The sequence below is a fragment of the Lithobates pipiens genome, unplaced genomic scaffold, assembly GCF_037356315.1.
Source record: "Lithobates pipiens isolate NorthernLeopardFrog02 unplaced genomic scaffold, aLitPip1_a1.2 Scaffold_16, whole genome shotgun sequence".
Classification (NCBI taxonomy): domain Eukaryota; kingdom Metazoa; phylum Chordata; class Amphibia; order Anura; family Ranidae; genus Lithobates; species Lithobates pipiens.
Window position 1 is genome coordinate 250,207,657 of NW_027507748.1, and position 15,997 is coordinate 250,223,653.

Below are 15,997 nucleotides of genomic sequence, written 5' to 3' on the forward strand. Positions count from 1 at the left end.
TATTATATCATCGGTGGTCCATAGAAGCACTGTCACTTTAATTGAAGTTGGCGTTTGAATATTGGGACTCATTCATTTATTTACAACAAATAGATTTTTTTTTCTTGTATTGCATATTGTTAATTTTGTGAAATGTATAGTTTATTTGAAGAGTTACAAGTTATTTGAGGACCCTCGGGTGTAAGCCATCTGGTCCTGGTGATTTATTCGCATTAGGTTTCATAAACCATAAGGGAACACTCCGTGCTGTGTTGATAACAATATATTGTCTATTACACCCATCCTTTACTTTAGTAAAAACTGAAAAGAATGTATTTAATACTGTTGCCTTCTCCCTGTCATTTGTAGCTAAATTCTCGTGACTGTACTTTATTGGGTCAATATGCTCCGGCTTTGCCTTTGTACTATTAATATGTATTTAAAAAATGTAATATGTTAATTGTGTCCTGAAAAATGTGTCTTGAATTTCTTATGAAAAAAGAACTGCTCATACCAGTTTGTGATCAATAACAGTGCAGTTCTTGGTTTGTGATAGTGCCTAGGCACTCCTGTCCCTACTGTCCCTAATTGTAGTGTTGGATTTTGGTTCTGAGGCCTATGTCTGCCATTCTAGCAAAATATGGAGTGAAGTTTTGTTGCTGTAGCTACTGTGCTGCTCACTGTGCTCCTTGATGGAGGACCTGACATGATAATACAGCGCTTACAGTCCAAATTGCATAACATTAACTGATACAGTAGTAATGCATAAAACACATAACATATAGTTCAAAATCTTGCATAAAGTGCTCTGTGCTCCAAAAAAATGCTGAAGTGCTCTAGGTAAAAACACCACTTCAGTCGAAATTGCATATTAATAACTAATAGTGATACATATAACATATAGTCTAAAAATCTTGTATAAAGTGCTCGGTGCTCCAGAGTCCTTAAAAAGGTGCTGAAGTACCTCAAGTAAACAAGCCGTGCAAAGTTCCACACTCCCCTCTCATAACTCCACTCACCAGATAGAATGGACCCTCAGCTTTTCAGTCTGGGAGTCAGACACACTTAATATCTTGTGTTAGGGAATCCCAGGTGTCAAAGGCTTCTTTAATAGGTATCCAGAATGCTGCTGTTATAAGCACTTGAAAATATTCATCAGGAGAATCGCTGTAAATAATAGGCATCAAGACAATAGTGAGGTTCTTCCAGGTTCACCGCAACTCGGCGTGCGTTCCGTGGAGAGCGGAAGTGCGCTGGCAAGGCGGTGAAAAAATGCCCCTCTCCATTGAAATGAATGGAAAGCTATTCAAAAGCGCCTGAAAAGCTTTTCAAAAGCGCTCAGTGTTTTACTGGCAAATTAGAAGCGCCTCAGTGTGAAAGGGGCCTAAATGCTGAACTTCCACTGCCTTGTTTGTATTTGCTTTTTAGATCAAAATGTGCAGCTAGATTTGTTTAATGGACTTCCAATAGTTGCAAATAACCTATAAAAGAAAGAAAATCTAATCTGTTGGCTTCAGGCTTAAGTTGTACAAATGTTCAAAGAGATCACTATGACATTGTGGGATATAAAGGTGATTTCACAGGTCTGGGCACTGCCTAATTTGAGAGCATGTTGAGAGAGGCTGTGCTGTTTAAGCATTTCATGTCAGAGATTCCCTTGTTGGAGAGAGACTGTCCTATTATGGTGCATCTGGGCACTGACATCTTTCACTTACTAGCAGAGAATTGCAGACGAGCTTCTTTCTTTCTCACACCCCACCCCCTCACCCCAGCTCTATCATCAAGGCTACTTTTAGTGCTGTAGGGTCTGTAAAGCGCCTCAGTGTGAAAGTAGCCTTAACAAACCTACAGGATGTCTGGAAGCAAATAACTTCTCCAGACAATCATCGATGTCAGGTAGGAGAATGCAGTGCTTATCAGTGGGAAAACTCATGAACTCAAACTCATGGGATAACTGGACACATGGGAGGTGATACAGCAGAAGAGGATTGTGCATATGCACAGTGTAGACTCAGGATCAAAATAGGGTGTGGGGAAGGGCAGTTTTTGGAATCCTTGTTTCCTTTTCCTAGCCTTCTCTAACATATTTGTTCAATTGAAATTGCATATAATGGATTGACTGTTTTTGTTTATGGATTCTTTTTTTATCTATTATCTGTTTCTTGCAGGTTTATCCTACCGATGGCTGTTGAATGAGTTTCCTAATTTCTTGGCCAATAGCAGCAGACACTTTGTGTCCCAAGTGACAGGAAATTTGTACATTGCACGCACAGAAGCAGAAGATGTAGGAAAATATTCCTGTCTTGCCACCAGTCACATCGCATTTACAACCAAAAGTGTTTATAGTAGTTTTACTCCACTTATCGTCACTCTAGGAGGTTAGTGGCTTAGTGATTTAATAATGTTTTCATGTTTAGCAAATCCTATTGTAGAATAACACATTTCCCACTTTGAGCAGTGGCATACCACTGTACTTTACAGCTCAGAGCTGGCCCAGGGGGGGGGCATGTGTGTAATACCAAAAAACATAGTCACTTCCAGTGCTAAGGGGTCTTCTAAAGTGAAGGGCAACAGGGACATCGGTATACCAAGACTGGGTGGATGCTGCCTTCCTCAGATGGGGTGATCTGATGGAAACTACAAAAAAGACCAAATGGAAGGCACGCACGCCTAGTGCATTACCACTTACATATCATTAAATTGTAATTGGTAATGCACTAGGTGTGCGTGCCTTCCATTTTATCTTTTTTCGTGCATGTGTGTAATGTTATATTGGGGCTTGTTTGTGATGGTACTGTCAGTTATTTTTAAATATGAATTTGCAGTCCAATGCAGCAAGCATCTCTTGTCCATTGTAAAACTTTTGGAGGAATAAAGCGATAAATGAGTTAAGAGGTAAGAGGTAAATAACATGCTAATCTAACTTGTAATCTTCAAATGGCGCTATAAGACCAGTCTTTTTCTGAACTTTGTTTTTTACAATTAAAAATCAGTATTTTTGCTGGAAAATTGTTCAAACCCCCAAACATTATTTACATTTTTTTGAGAGAATAAAATGGTGGCTGTTGCAATGTTTTATGTCCCACTGTCTTTCAAACACAATAAAAAAAAAAAAAAAAAAAAAGTAGTTGGCCCAATTATTTTGTATAATGTGAAAGATGTTGCGCTGAGTAAATAGATACCCAACATGTCATGATTTAAAATTGCGCATGCTTGTCGTTTGGCGAGAAACTACTGTACTTAAAAATCTCCATATGTTTACAGGTTACCTGGTTAGAGTTATTGCTCTCGCTCTAATGATCACAGTGGTACCTCACATTTTTGGTTTGAACACCATTTACATATGCGGGCACGACTTACGCATGCGTTCGCTTCTGCATGCAAGCTTGGAGGGATAGGTCACTTTAAAGAAAAATGGTAAACATCCCTTGTAATTGAAACAAGCATTACATGTCCTTTTTATTGAGAGATCTGGGGTCAAAAAGACCCCAGATCTCTCATTTACCTTTAAAAGCAAAGAAACTTAACTTTGCCTTTTTAAGGAACAAAAAAAAAATCTTTATGCCAGAGAACAGGAAGTGACATCGCTCCGGCCCTCCAAGGGCATAGAGCCGAGTGGGGGCTATCTTGCTCTCACTCGGCTTCCTGCCTAGCCATCGGCCTCACCGGATCGGTTCCAGGCTTACCGATGGCTCCAGGAAGCTCACAAACCACTGTAAACCTCTCCCGCAGGCCTATAAAAGATCCTGCGGTGTATCTGAAAGCCAGCCGCCTAAATTAAAAAAAAAAAAGATACCAGGGTTATGGCAGCAAGGGCTAGATTAAGAACATCATGGCAGGTGCTGAGGATTTTGGTGGGGCTTTTTATTTAAAAAAAAAAAAATGCAAACAATTTTTTGTTATAACAAATTTAATTAAATAGAGAGAGGGAGAATGAGAGAAAAAGGTTATGAGAGAGGGCTGAGGGGTAAGAGGGATTATAAGAGAGAGAGAGGGGATGAGAGAGAGGATGGTGGAAGTGACATCAACGCAGCTCGACCAAGACAAGTGACCAAAGGCACAGAACCCGGAAGGGTGACGATCGAAGCATCCGGGACCTGCCGGATTGATCACAGCACAGCGCTGGAGGGCTCAGTCTGACAGGAAAGTGTACCCTAATGGGCTAATATGCTATAATACATGTACATTATGGCATAACCTACCTTGACGCCTCTAAAAAGTAGTAATGTTAGCAAAGTTTACTACTGCTTTAACATCACAGAATCCCAGGGGCCTCTCACGGGGCCACCTACTGACCCGGTGGCCCTTGGGCAGTGCCCAAGTGCATAGTTGCCAGCATTTCAAAAAAAAATTCAGGTAAACATTTTTTACCAGTGGTATATTTAGAATTGGGGACATCCCCTATGTTCCTCTATACATCACAATATTAATCACAAAATTAAATGAGTTCTAATAATGGACAGAACAAACAAGAGGACTGAGAAGATTTCCTTTTTTTGAACTAAAAAAAAGTGTGCCCATTCTAGAGCTGGTAACATTGAAGCTATTCAATATAATTTTAAAGAACTGTTTTTGTGGCTAAGAAGCATAGGGGAGGAGTATGGATGGTATAAAAGTAGAAAGTATGTGAAGGTGGGGGAGTAGAATGTGGAGGGTATAACAGTGGGCACTATGTACAGGAGAGGAGTGTGAAGGGTATGACAGTGGGCACTAAGTGCAGGAGAGAAGTGTATGATAGTGGGTAGTATGCACAGGAGAGGAATGTGGAGGTTATGACAGTGGGCACTATGTACAGGAGAGAAGTGCAAGACAGCCGGTACTATGTATAGGAGAGAAGTGTGGAGGTTATGACAGAGGACAGTATGTACAGGAGAGAAGTGTGAAGGTTATGACAGTGAGCAATATGTACAGGAGAGGAGTGTGGAGGGTATGACAGTGGGCACTATGTACAGGTGAGGAGGATGAAGGAATCTGAGAAGGAAAAATGTAAAGGCCTGTGGAAGGATATTTAGGGACTGCGTAGTGGTTAAGTGGGCCATACATGAATTGAAATTAAGCCACTTAAGCAGAGACCAGTCATAGTCAATCTATGTATGGGCTAGCTGGTTGTACACAAGTCAGTTTATTAATCAATTTGAGTACAACTAGCCTGTCAGGTTTTTCCCAAAACAACATCAAACATGGGACACATGTATTTCCATATATCTAAGCCAGGATGGTCTTGTAAGTGGGTTATCTAGAGCACAGAGCAATACTTGTCCCATCCAGGCTGATTGTATGCTGCATGTGTCATTGATTCCCAACAGGGATACCGACCAATGGATGGACCAATCGTCCTTGGCTTTAACAATAAAGAGGGGAATAATACACTGCTGAATTAGCCCGGAGGGGACAAGTATTGTTCAGTGCTCTAGATAACCCACTCACAAGTCCATCCTGGCTTAGATTTATGGGAATATATGTGTTCCATTTTTGCGGTTACTCCAGATTTTGGGACACCAATATAGTGAAACACAATTGCAGTGCTATACAGTATGTGATATTCTCCAAGGACTTTATTCATTTACTTTATATTCAATAAGTCTGCTATACTAAATTAGCCCCAAGAAATTGTGGTATTCAGCAGTGTATTATCACCCTTTTTATCGTTAAAGCCAAGGACGATTTGTCCATTAATTGGTCGGTATCCCTGTTGGGAATCAATGACACATCCAGCATACAACCAGCCAGGATGGGACAAGTATTGCTCTGCGCTCTAGCTAACCCACTTACAAGACCATCCTGGCTTAGATATATGGAGATACATGTGTGCCATGTGTGATGCGGTTACTCCAGATTCTGTGCAGTTAGGTCCTGTGTGTTAATTATTTTAAAGTGACAACGTTGATCCATTAATATATATTTTTAACTATTTTATGGTACTTAGGGGGTGGTTTTTCATTAACTACATTTTTGCACAATATAAGATTACTTGGCATATGAATACCATGGTCTGGTCCTCCTTTCAACTACTTCCCCTTCCCCTAACTGTCTCCTTATAATTTCATTGTTCTAATAGCCAAGTTGTGGAGGTACCCCATCCCTAAAAGATGAATTGGTCTCTGTTGCCTAAATAACACTAGTAGTTTGAGATCTACCTTATATAATTTCTTATCAAGTTTACTCCTACTGTTACCATTTACCGTGTAAATACATTGCCATCTGGTGGTCTTGGATTATTGTTGCAATACATGTTTAAATTGTTAGAATGGCATTTACACTGGCAGATGAACTGGATGACGAAATCAGGGCCTCTTTTGACTGTGAAAACCAGATATCCATGCAACCTGAGAATGAGGAGCTGAATGTCCTGTTTAGGGAACACAAAAAAAATAATTGTAAAATCCCTCAACAGGAAATGGGACATCCTTTCTTTGGAGACCACGTGGTTTAAGAGACTGTCATCCTGCCGTTTCATCTTCACTTGGAGAGGTTCCTGGAGAAGTGGAAACAACAATGTATTGACCACAGTATTGAGGTCACGAATTTAATCGCTGAGGAAAAGAGAAACTCCAAACTTCCACTCTTTAGGAACAGATTACCGAAAGTAGAGACAAACTTGAACCATTTAAGGATAAAGAAGAGTTTATTAAGCTTAATGAACTACTCAAAAAAGATAGGCAGAGTACAAAAAAATCTTAAACTAAATAGTCCAAGTTTAAATGTGACCTTGACGACTGGGCAAAAGACAACATTTTTGACCTCACTGTCAGAAACCATGAAATCATGCTGAGACAGAAGTACAGTTAAATCACACTTGTTTAATGATAAAAGAACAAACGTAGTCAAAACATAGCCAAAGTTCAGTAACTGGAACGGATAGTCAGCCAAGCCAGAATCGGGGATCAATGTAGTGGAACAGCAAGCATAATCTGGAGCCAGAACAGATGTCAGCAAAGCAAGTCTTGAACAGGATCACAGGAAATAGTTTCTGTGGTGTTGACCAAGGCAAAGGCAGAGCTCCTCTGGACTGGATGGCAGAAGGCAGAACTGACAAGCAGGATATCATCAACAGCTGAGTAACTGTGAAGAGATATAAGCTAGCAATTAGCTGACAGCTGAGTGGCCAGCTCAGAGAAAGAAGGGCTGAGCACTGCCCTGACAATACCCCCTCCTCAACGAACCCTCCCCTTGGAGGACCACCAGGCTTGAGGGGAAAATGTCTATGGAAATCACGGAGAAGGACAGGGGCATGTACGTCTGAGGATGAGACCCAAGAGTGCTCCTCTGGACCATACCCTTTCCAATGCACTAGGTACTGTATGCGCCCACAGAACTTATGGAGGGGAACAATGGACTGTACTTCATACTCCTCATGTTTCTCAACCTGTAGAGGGTGAGGACGTGGTACCGAGGTGGTAAAGGAGTTGCAGATCAAAGGTTTTAATAAGGAGACATGAAATGCATTCAAAATACGCATATTAGAAGGAAGGTCTAATGCGTTAGCCACTGGGTTAATCCGGCAAAGAATATGGAAAGGCCCAATAAACCAATGTGCTAACTTCATTGAGGGAACACAAAGTCGGAGGTTGAAAGATGACAGCCAGACCCTGTCCCCAACCTGGTAGGAAGGTGCAGGCAGGCATCTGCGGTCAGCATGGAGTCAGTACCTATCATCAGCATGTCGCAAAGCCTCCTGGACCTGTGCCTAAGTGGAACAAAGACCACAGAGATGCTCCTCTAACGCATGAATATTCTGAGGATAAAATGAGTCTGGCAACATGGAAGGTTGGAAATCATAATTCGCCATAAACGGGGACAATCGGGAAGAAGAATTCAAGGCACTGTTGTGAGCAAACCCAGCCATGAGGGGGTATGACACCAGGTTGAAGGTCAATTACGCAATCATACGGCCGGTGTAAAGGCTTGACCTTTGTCAAAGACAATGCTAAAATTGCAGTACTCCTCTGGCAGGAAGGAGAGTGAAGAGGTGCACAGGGCCTTGGCTACCTTCTGGAAGCATGTCTCTGCATTGCATTGTGGGGACCAGGAGAGAACCTCCGCACGGAGCCAATAAAAAGAGGGGTTGTGCCTCTGTAACCAAGGATAAATAACCATAGGAAACTTGGGTGAGGAAATTACTTGGAATTGGATTATCTAATGCTGAAGAGCCCCTATGGCCACGGTCAATGGAACCGTCTCATGAGTCCCATGGGCAGGCTGTAGAGTTCTCCCGTCAGGAGCCTAAATGGCAATTGGAGTGTCATGCAGCTGCAGCAGAATCAAGTGCTTCGATACAAAGGCAGCATCAATGAACAGGCCTGCATCCCCAGAGTCGATTAGAGCCTGTATCTTCACAGACGACTCAGCCCAAGAAAGGGTGACCGAAACCAGGGCTTATCCTTCTGGATAACTGGGGATGAAACAACACCACCTAAGGTCTGTCTGTGACAGGACCTCAAGGTTCGGGCATTCCCTGGATGGGCAGGACACAAAGGCACAATCTCTCTCTCCTCCTAAAGGCACTCTCATCCGCAGAGCGATGCGTGAAACCCAAGTGCATGGGTTCACCTTCACTGACCAACTCAGTACCAGGAGGCATGAGAGGGGAGGGAGGCACGGGTGGGACTGCAAAGCTTGGAGACAACCGTACAGGAGGCTTCCGCAAGTGTTCCTTAAAAGAGAGTCTGAAGTCAATGTGGGTATATCTCAGGCTGCTATCTCATCCTTGATGGTATCTGAGAGACCATGAGAAAAAGCAGCCACGAGGGCCTCATTGTTCAATGCAACCTCTGCTACCAGAGTACGGAATTCAATGGTGTAGTCGGCAACAGTTCTCGTACTCCGTTTTGATGGACATGAGGCACTTGGCAGCAGAAATGGAGCATGCGGGAAAGTCAAGTACCCTTTTAAACTAGGCCACAAACTCAGGGTAGCACAAGACGACAGGTTTTTGCCTCTCCTATAAAGGGTTTGCCCAGGCCAAGGCTCTCTCAGAAAGCAAAGATATCACGAAACCTACTTTGCTTCTATCAGTGGGAAACGCGTGGGGCAGCAACTCAAACTATTTCTCAATCTGGTTGAGAAACCCTCTGCATTGGACTGGATCGCCCCCAAATCACTGGAGAAGTGGAGTGGAACCAGACATACCTCTTGTAAAGGTAATACTTGAGGTGGGTGCCTCCACGGAGACTGGTTCAGCAGCACGGTTGGCCTGCAACATAGGTTGTAATGGGACGGCCACAGTGGGAGATTCCAGGTAAGCCATGCAACTCAGGAGCTTTGTAATGCCATGACAAACTGATCCATGCGGTGATCGAGTTCACCCAATCTGGAAAAAATATTACCAACAAGTGAATTGACTGCATCTTCTGAAATCATGGTCTTTGCCTACTGTCAGAAACCATGAAATCAGGCTGAGTCAGAAGTACAGTTAAATCCCACTTGTTTAATAATAAAAGTAAAAAGAACAAACGTAGTTAAAACATAGCCAAAGTTCAGTAATCATACGGATAGTCAGCCAAGCCAGAAGTCAGGGATCAATGTAGTGGAACAGCAAGCAGGATCTGGAGCCAGAAGGGATGTCAGCAAAGCAAGTCAAGAACAGGATCACAGGTGATGGTTTATGTGATGTTGACTAAGGCAAAAACAGAGCTCCTCTGCACTGGACGACTTAAGTAGGCAGGACTGACGAGCAGGATATTATCAACAGCTGAGTAACTGTGGAAAGCTGACAATTAGCCTACAGCTGATTCGTCAAAACACTTAGAAACACTGTATCTAGGATTTTTTATGCTTGTTATTTACCAAGTGGTCACTAGATGTCTCCACAGAGGCATTTCCAGAAGAGATACTCTGTAATTGGGGATTCCCCAGACTTTAAAACAGACATCTAGCTAACGTCTCAATGTCCTGATGAAGCGAACGTAAAGGTTCCTGAAATGCATTGATGTAAGCGAAGACCACAGGACTTCAAGCTGCATGCAGTATACTGCCGAGCTGAGGCAACATGGAGCGTGGCTCTACTACACTGGAGACGTGACATCACTGGTGTCTTTAATAAGGAATCTGGCTCAAATCTGTGATTTGTACCCTTTCTAATGGAGGACAAAATGTCTAAGCAGCTACAGAAGGAGAGTTCCACTGATTTTATCTCAGAGGTGATGGGAGTCTAAATTGACCGGCGTCTGATATCCCTAACTACCTACCCAAGACAACGGGAAATGGTGTATACAGCAGTTTTCCATTGAACTTGATTTTCGCCTCGGAATCATCTATATTGATGCTCTCTTGATGCCAGTTTTCTCTGGGTGTAACAATAACCAATGACCCCCAACCCAAAATCAGCTGTCACGTCAGGAATCTGACACAATAGGACCCAACAGCACACGATAGACTCTCCCTGTTTGGTCTGGTTTTAATGAGTTTGGGCCAGTGGGAAACTATACCCTTTAATTTATTTGCTACTCGGGACACATCCAAGGAGGACATTACTTTCAACTGCTTTGATTGCTACTATGATCTATTCCACTAGAATTATCTAAACTGGGATACCAATATAGCGTAACACAACTGTTATATTTTCCAAGGACTTTATTCAGCTGCTATATATTTAACAGGCCTGTTATACTAAATTAGCTCCAAGCAACTGTGGTATTTAATGGTGTATTATTCCCCTCTCTATTGCTAAAGCCTAGGACGTTTGGTCCACCAATTGGTCAGTATCCCCATTGGGAATCAATGACACATGTAGCATACAATTAACTGTCAGCAGGGGGGTGTGAGGTGGCCATGGAGGTATATCAATCAGTGTGTGGGGGGAGTAACTGGGAGTGATATATTTTGAAGTGGGGTCTGTCATCTGCAGGTTGGGAAAAGGTCACCTGTGACATGAGGTGGCTAACAATGGGAGTGGCTGGGAGTGACCTAGTTGTTGTGAGTGTGAAATGGATGATGTGTTTCAAGTTTATTTCACATTTACTGTAATGCTTACTGCCCTCTGAAAAGTGATCTGTGATGGATTGCTTTTCAACGAGTGGTATACCAGCAGCTCACAGGCATTCATGAGGTGCTACTGCCGCCTCCTTGTTTTTTTTTTTTTTTTTTTTTTTTTTTTTTTTTCTAGCAAAAAAAAAAAATGATTTTTACATGTAGGAGAGAAGTGGCAGGATTGGCCTGGGTGGCAAGGGGTTAATTACCATAAGTAATATATAAATATTTATTATATATTGTTTTTAAGATAATTTACTATTTTCAAATCTGTACTCAAGCTGGTGGCTTAATGGACAAATTACTGACGTAATAGATACTGAAGTAATTTCACAGTAATAGATAAATAATAAGTTAGTGTGTTATAACATATAGCATAATAATATAAGATTTAGCTTGATTACAACAGTACCTTTTCAGTAGCAGAAGATTCTCATTTTCCCTCTTAACTGTGTGAGAAAAACATGGGACTATGGGTAAACCTTATACTCGTAAACCCATGTCTTTTAGAAACATGTCCCCTTCTATGACACTGCAGTGAGAGGAGAGCCTCCACTGCAGCATTTTTATTGGACAGCTGGGGCCAATGGTATTTCACCATTGGTCCAAGGCTCCAAGCTGTCCATTGAGCTCAGTGCCTCTGACAAGATTACATCTCAATCTGCTGCAAACAGAGTGTGCCAGCTTGTATGTAAACTGGCCACTCTTTGTGTAGCTTCTGACAGGCTGCACAAGGAGCCCCGTATCTCCGGAAACATAAGAGCCCCAATTTTTGACCAGTGGTGGGGTAGGTCTTTGGCTACATACCCCCAAATTTGGGGTCTCTACGACCCTCGAAACTCAATGTTGTTGTTGTTTTTTTTTTTTTTTTTTTTTTTTTTTGGCAAATGGAACTATCTTAAGGTGAGGGGCCTGGAGCTGCAGCTCCAATAGCTCTTATGTTAATCCGGCCCTGGCTAGCTGCCATAACCAAAGTATTTAACGTCAAAGTAATGACATGTACTGTATATATACAGTTAGGCAGTCGGCAAGTGGTTAACTAAAAATAGGAGAAAAATGTTTTTTACTGCAGTGGATTGAAAAATGGGTAAGGGAGTTTACAAACGCATATGTTAGCTTAACATTATACTAACTTTAAGACCCTAAAAACAAAACGAATTTTGCATGTTCAAGTCTTTATAATAAAGAGCAAAGTGAGAGTACTGATATTATTAGCGAAAAACGTGTTCACAGATAAATAATTGATTCATAACAGAATTGCATTTGGAACAAAGTCCCTCAGAATCATAGCATATCAGCTAATAGCAAAAGTACAAAGCAAATCCGTCTGTACTTTACGCAGTTGCAGAAATAAATTTATACTTTTGAATGTATTTAAACAAATTTAAAATTGAGGCAAGTTCTTTCTACTAAACACCAAGCTTTATCAATATTATGTATACTACTTTGATAAAGGCATGAGCACTTATACATTGCACACAACATAGATAACCTAGTGCTAGGGTTCTGAGCTTGTCTAGACTTATTGAAAAGACAAATATCCTGTAGATGGTTCTCTCTGTAGAAGATTTCAAAAATGTACAGTACGATCATTTGAGCTCTGAATATTCTCTGAACATTTACACTTTCAAATGGGCTTAATAGAATGGATACAAGGTACCCACCAAATGAGTAAATTCCATAGGCAGAGTTGAAAAACTATATACAGCTAAGAGATTCTAATTAGGCTGCAAACAGTAGAACTTCCAAATGACTACCAGAGAAGGCATAACTGCCACAGCTAATGGGTGTTGAACACAATGCTGGCCTAATTATCCACAATTTCTAAAGTTGATTAAAATCTCCTGTTGGTGGAGCCATTAAAGTCAGAACATATAGCAAACAGCAACTTAGAAAGAATGCAGAGGCTCATAGGTCTTAATTAGGACCTATGATGAGACCCTGTAGTAACTGGACATGTTGTAAATGGTCTTGCTTGCTGTTTAGCAATACAAAACTGTAAGGCTAGAGTATTGATATATAGCTCTGTTACCATCCTAAAAGCTTCCTACAATAGTATACTGTAAGAATAAGAAGTATAAGAAGATACAATACAGTTACAGTGCCTTGAAAAATATTCCTACTCCTTGAAATTTTCCACATTTTGGCATGTTACAACCAAAAATATAAATGTATTTTATTGGGATTTTATGTAGTGGAAGGAAAATGATAAATAGATCGCAAAATGTTTCACAAATAAGTATCTGAAAAGTGTGGCATGCATCTGTATTAAGCCCTTCAGAAGTCACCTATTTAGTAAATCGAGTCCACCTGTGTGTAATTTAATCTCAGTTTAAGGCTGGGTTCACACCATAGCGATGCGGGAACGCCGCGAATCTGCAGCGTTTTCCCGCATCGCATGCCTCCCGCCGGCAGTTCACACTGCCCTATGCGGACTGCTGGGAGTTTCAATGAAATCTTAATGACACCCCCAGACCAGTCCGCATATCGCAGTGCGATCTGCAAACTCGGACAGGAATCGGATCGCATGGTGTGAACACCCATGCGATCCGATTCTGCTGCGGACCAAAAAAAGGGTCCTGTGCGAGTTTGCGGCGGGTGCGATGCGAATTCAGCCATACTATCTGTATGGCTGAACTCGCATCGCACAGACAGATCGGATGTGATTTGCACTGCAGTGCGGTGCGAATCACATCCGGATCTCTCACCCGCAGCGGTGTGAACCCAGCCTAAATACAGCTGTTCCGTAAAGCCCTCAAAGGTTTCTCAGAGAACCTCAGTAAACAAACAGCATCATGAAGGCCAAAGAACACATCAGACAGATCAGGGATAAAGTTGTGGAGAAGTTTAAAGCAGGGTTAGGTTATAAAAAAAAATATCCCAAGCTTTGAACATATCATTGCCATCCACCTAAACTGACAGGTTGGGCATGGTAACTCTGGAAGAGCAGAAATAATCTCCCGCGCTTTGCTGTATAGTCTCTAAATACGTGGTGCGACCAACTCTTTACATTCAAGCAATGCCTATAGTCTTACAGCCCTCCTCAGAATTAATAACAATACAATAATTGGTATTCCTGTAACTGGGAAAAAAAAGGAGGGCGCACCATTTACCATTGGTAATGCACAAGGTCTGTGTCTCCTTTTTTACCTTTTTTTTTTATTTTTTTTTTTTTTTTTTTTTTTTACTCTGGAGGAGCTGCAGAGATCCACAGCTGAGGTGGGAGAATCTATCCACAAGACAACTATAAGTCGTGGACTTCCCAAATATGGCCTTTAAGGAATAGTGGCAAGAAGAAAGCCATTTTTGAAAGAAAGCCAAAATAAGTCCTGTATGCAATTTGTGAAGACATGTGGGGGACACAGCGAACATGTAGAACAGGGATATGCAATTAGCGGACCTCCAGATGTTGCAGAACTACAAGTCCCATGAGGCATAGCAAGACTCTGACAGCCACAAGCATGACCCCCAGAGGCAGAGGCATGATGGGACTTGTAGTTTTGCAACAGCTGGAGGTCCACTAATTGCATATCTCTGATGTAGAAGAAGATGCTTTGGTCAGATGAAACCAATATTTTACTTTTTGACCTAAAAGCAAAACAATATGTATGGTGGAAAGCTAATGCTGCACATCACCCTGAACATACCATCACCATCATGAAACATGGTGATGGCAGCATCATGTTGTAGCGATGCTTTTCTTCAGCAGGGACAGGGAAGCTGATCAGAGTTGATGGGAAGGTGGATGGAGCCAAATGCAGGGTAATCTTAGGAGAAAACTTGTTAGAGTCTGCAAAAGACTTGAGACTGGGATGGAGGACAGCAGGACAATGACCCTAAACATACAGCCTGAACTACAATGGAATAGTTTAGATCAAAGCTTATTCATGTGTTAGAATTGCCCAGTCAAAGTCCAGACCTAAATCCAATTGAGAATCTGTGGCAAGACTTGAAAATTGCTGTTCACAGATGCTCTCCATCCAATTTGACAGAGCTTGAGCTATTTTGAAAAGAAGAATGGGCAAACATTTCACTCTCTAGATGTGAAAAGCTGGTAGAGACATACCCAAAAAGACTTGCAGCTGTAATTGCAGGGAAAGATGGTTCTACAAAGTATTGACTCAGGGGGGTTGAATACAAATGCACGCCACACTTTCCAGATATTTATTTGTTAAAATTATTTAAAGCCATTTACAATTTTCCTTTCACTTCACAATTATGTACCTCTTTGTGTTGGTCTGTCACATAAAATCCCAATAAAATAGGTTTAGGTTGTTGTTTGTAATATGACAAAATGTGGAAAATTCCAAGGGATATGAATACTTTTTCAATGCACTGTAGATATGATATATAACTATAGTATAAAGTCCAGAAGGCTATTAAGATATGTTAGACCCCCTAGAAGAAACATGCATCACATACAGTACATGTCATGTTTGATCTCTAACAACCCATCATTTAATTTTCATAAATGATTTGCTGGTTTATGGATCGTGAAGCCTTGTCCTATGAAAATTTTGACCCAGTATAATTTGCATTAATTGTGTTTTCACTGAGCATTATGAAATACTCCAGCACACCTACAACACACCTCTCAGACTTCCCTCTCAGAAAAGCAGCTGGGGGCTTTTGTTTTTTTACTAACAGAACTACTAAGAATGATTGAGAGTCACTTTATGAGGCCCAGTAACTCTTGCAATATCAGGTTGGACTTAATATTTAGTGATCCAAACTGCACTGTAAGATCAGGTCTGCTCTACTAAAGTACTTTTTACGTTTTTAAACCTTTTAATATTTACTGTTGCTTATGTTTATTTTGTAATACCATGTCTGTAAAAAATTTTTGCATTCTTTTCATTAACCGCTTAACCACTTCCCACTCGGCCAATGCATATATACGGCCGGGTGGGAGCCGTCTACTCCTGATAGGACGTTCAGGAACGTCATTCAGGAGTAGCGGGATCGCGCGCGCGTGTGCCCGCGCAGCGGCGCGATCCCGATGTGCTCGTGTCACCCGGACACGGCACATCTCAGATCGGCAGGAGGGCTC

The 15,997-nt window shown here is 41.6% G+C and overlaps 1 protein-coding gene across 4 annotated transcripts in view; it reads left to right on the forward strand.

Moving 5' to 3' along the window:
* The window catches only part of CNTN2 (contactin 2), a 393,010-nt gene that overhangs the window by 170,136 nt on the left and 206,877 nt on the right, over positions 1-15,997 (forward strand). For all 4 annotated transcript variants that reach the window (XM_077481283.1, XM_077481285.1, XM_077481286.1 and 1 more), the window contains one exon: positions 2,148-2,357. In XM_077481283.1, the coding sequence (XP_077337409.1) occupies positions 2,148-2,357 (210 nt within the window). The remainder of the gene's footprint in view (positions 1-2,147; positions 2,358-15,997) is intronic.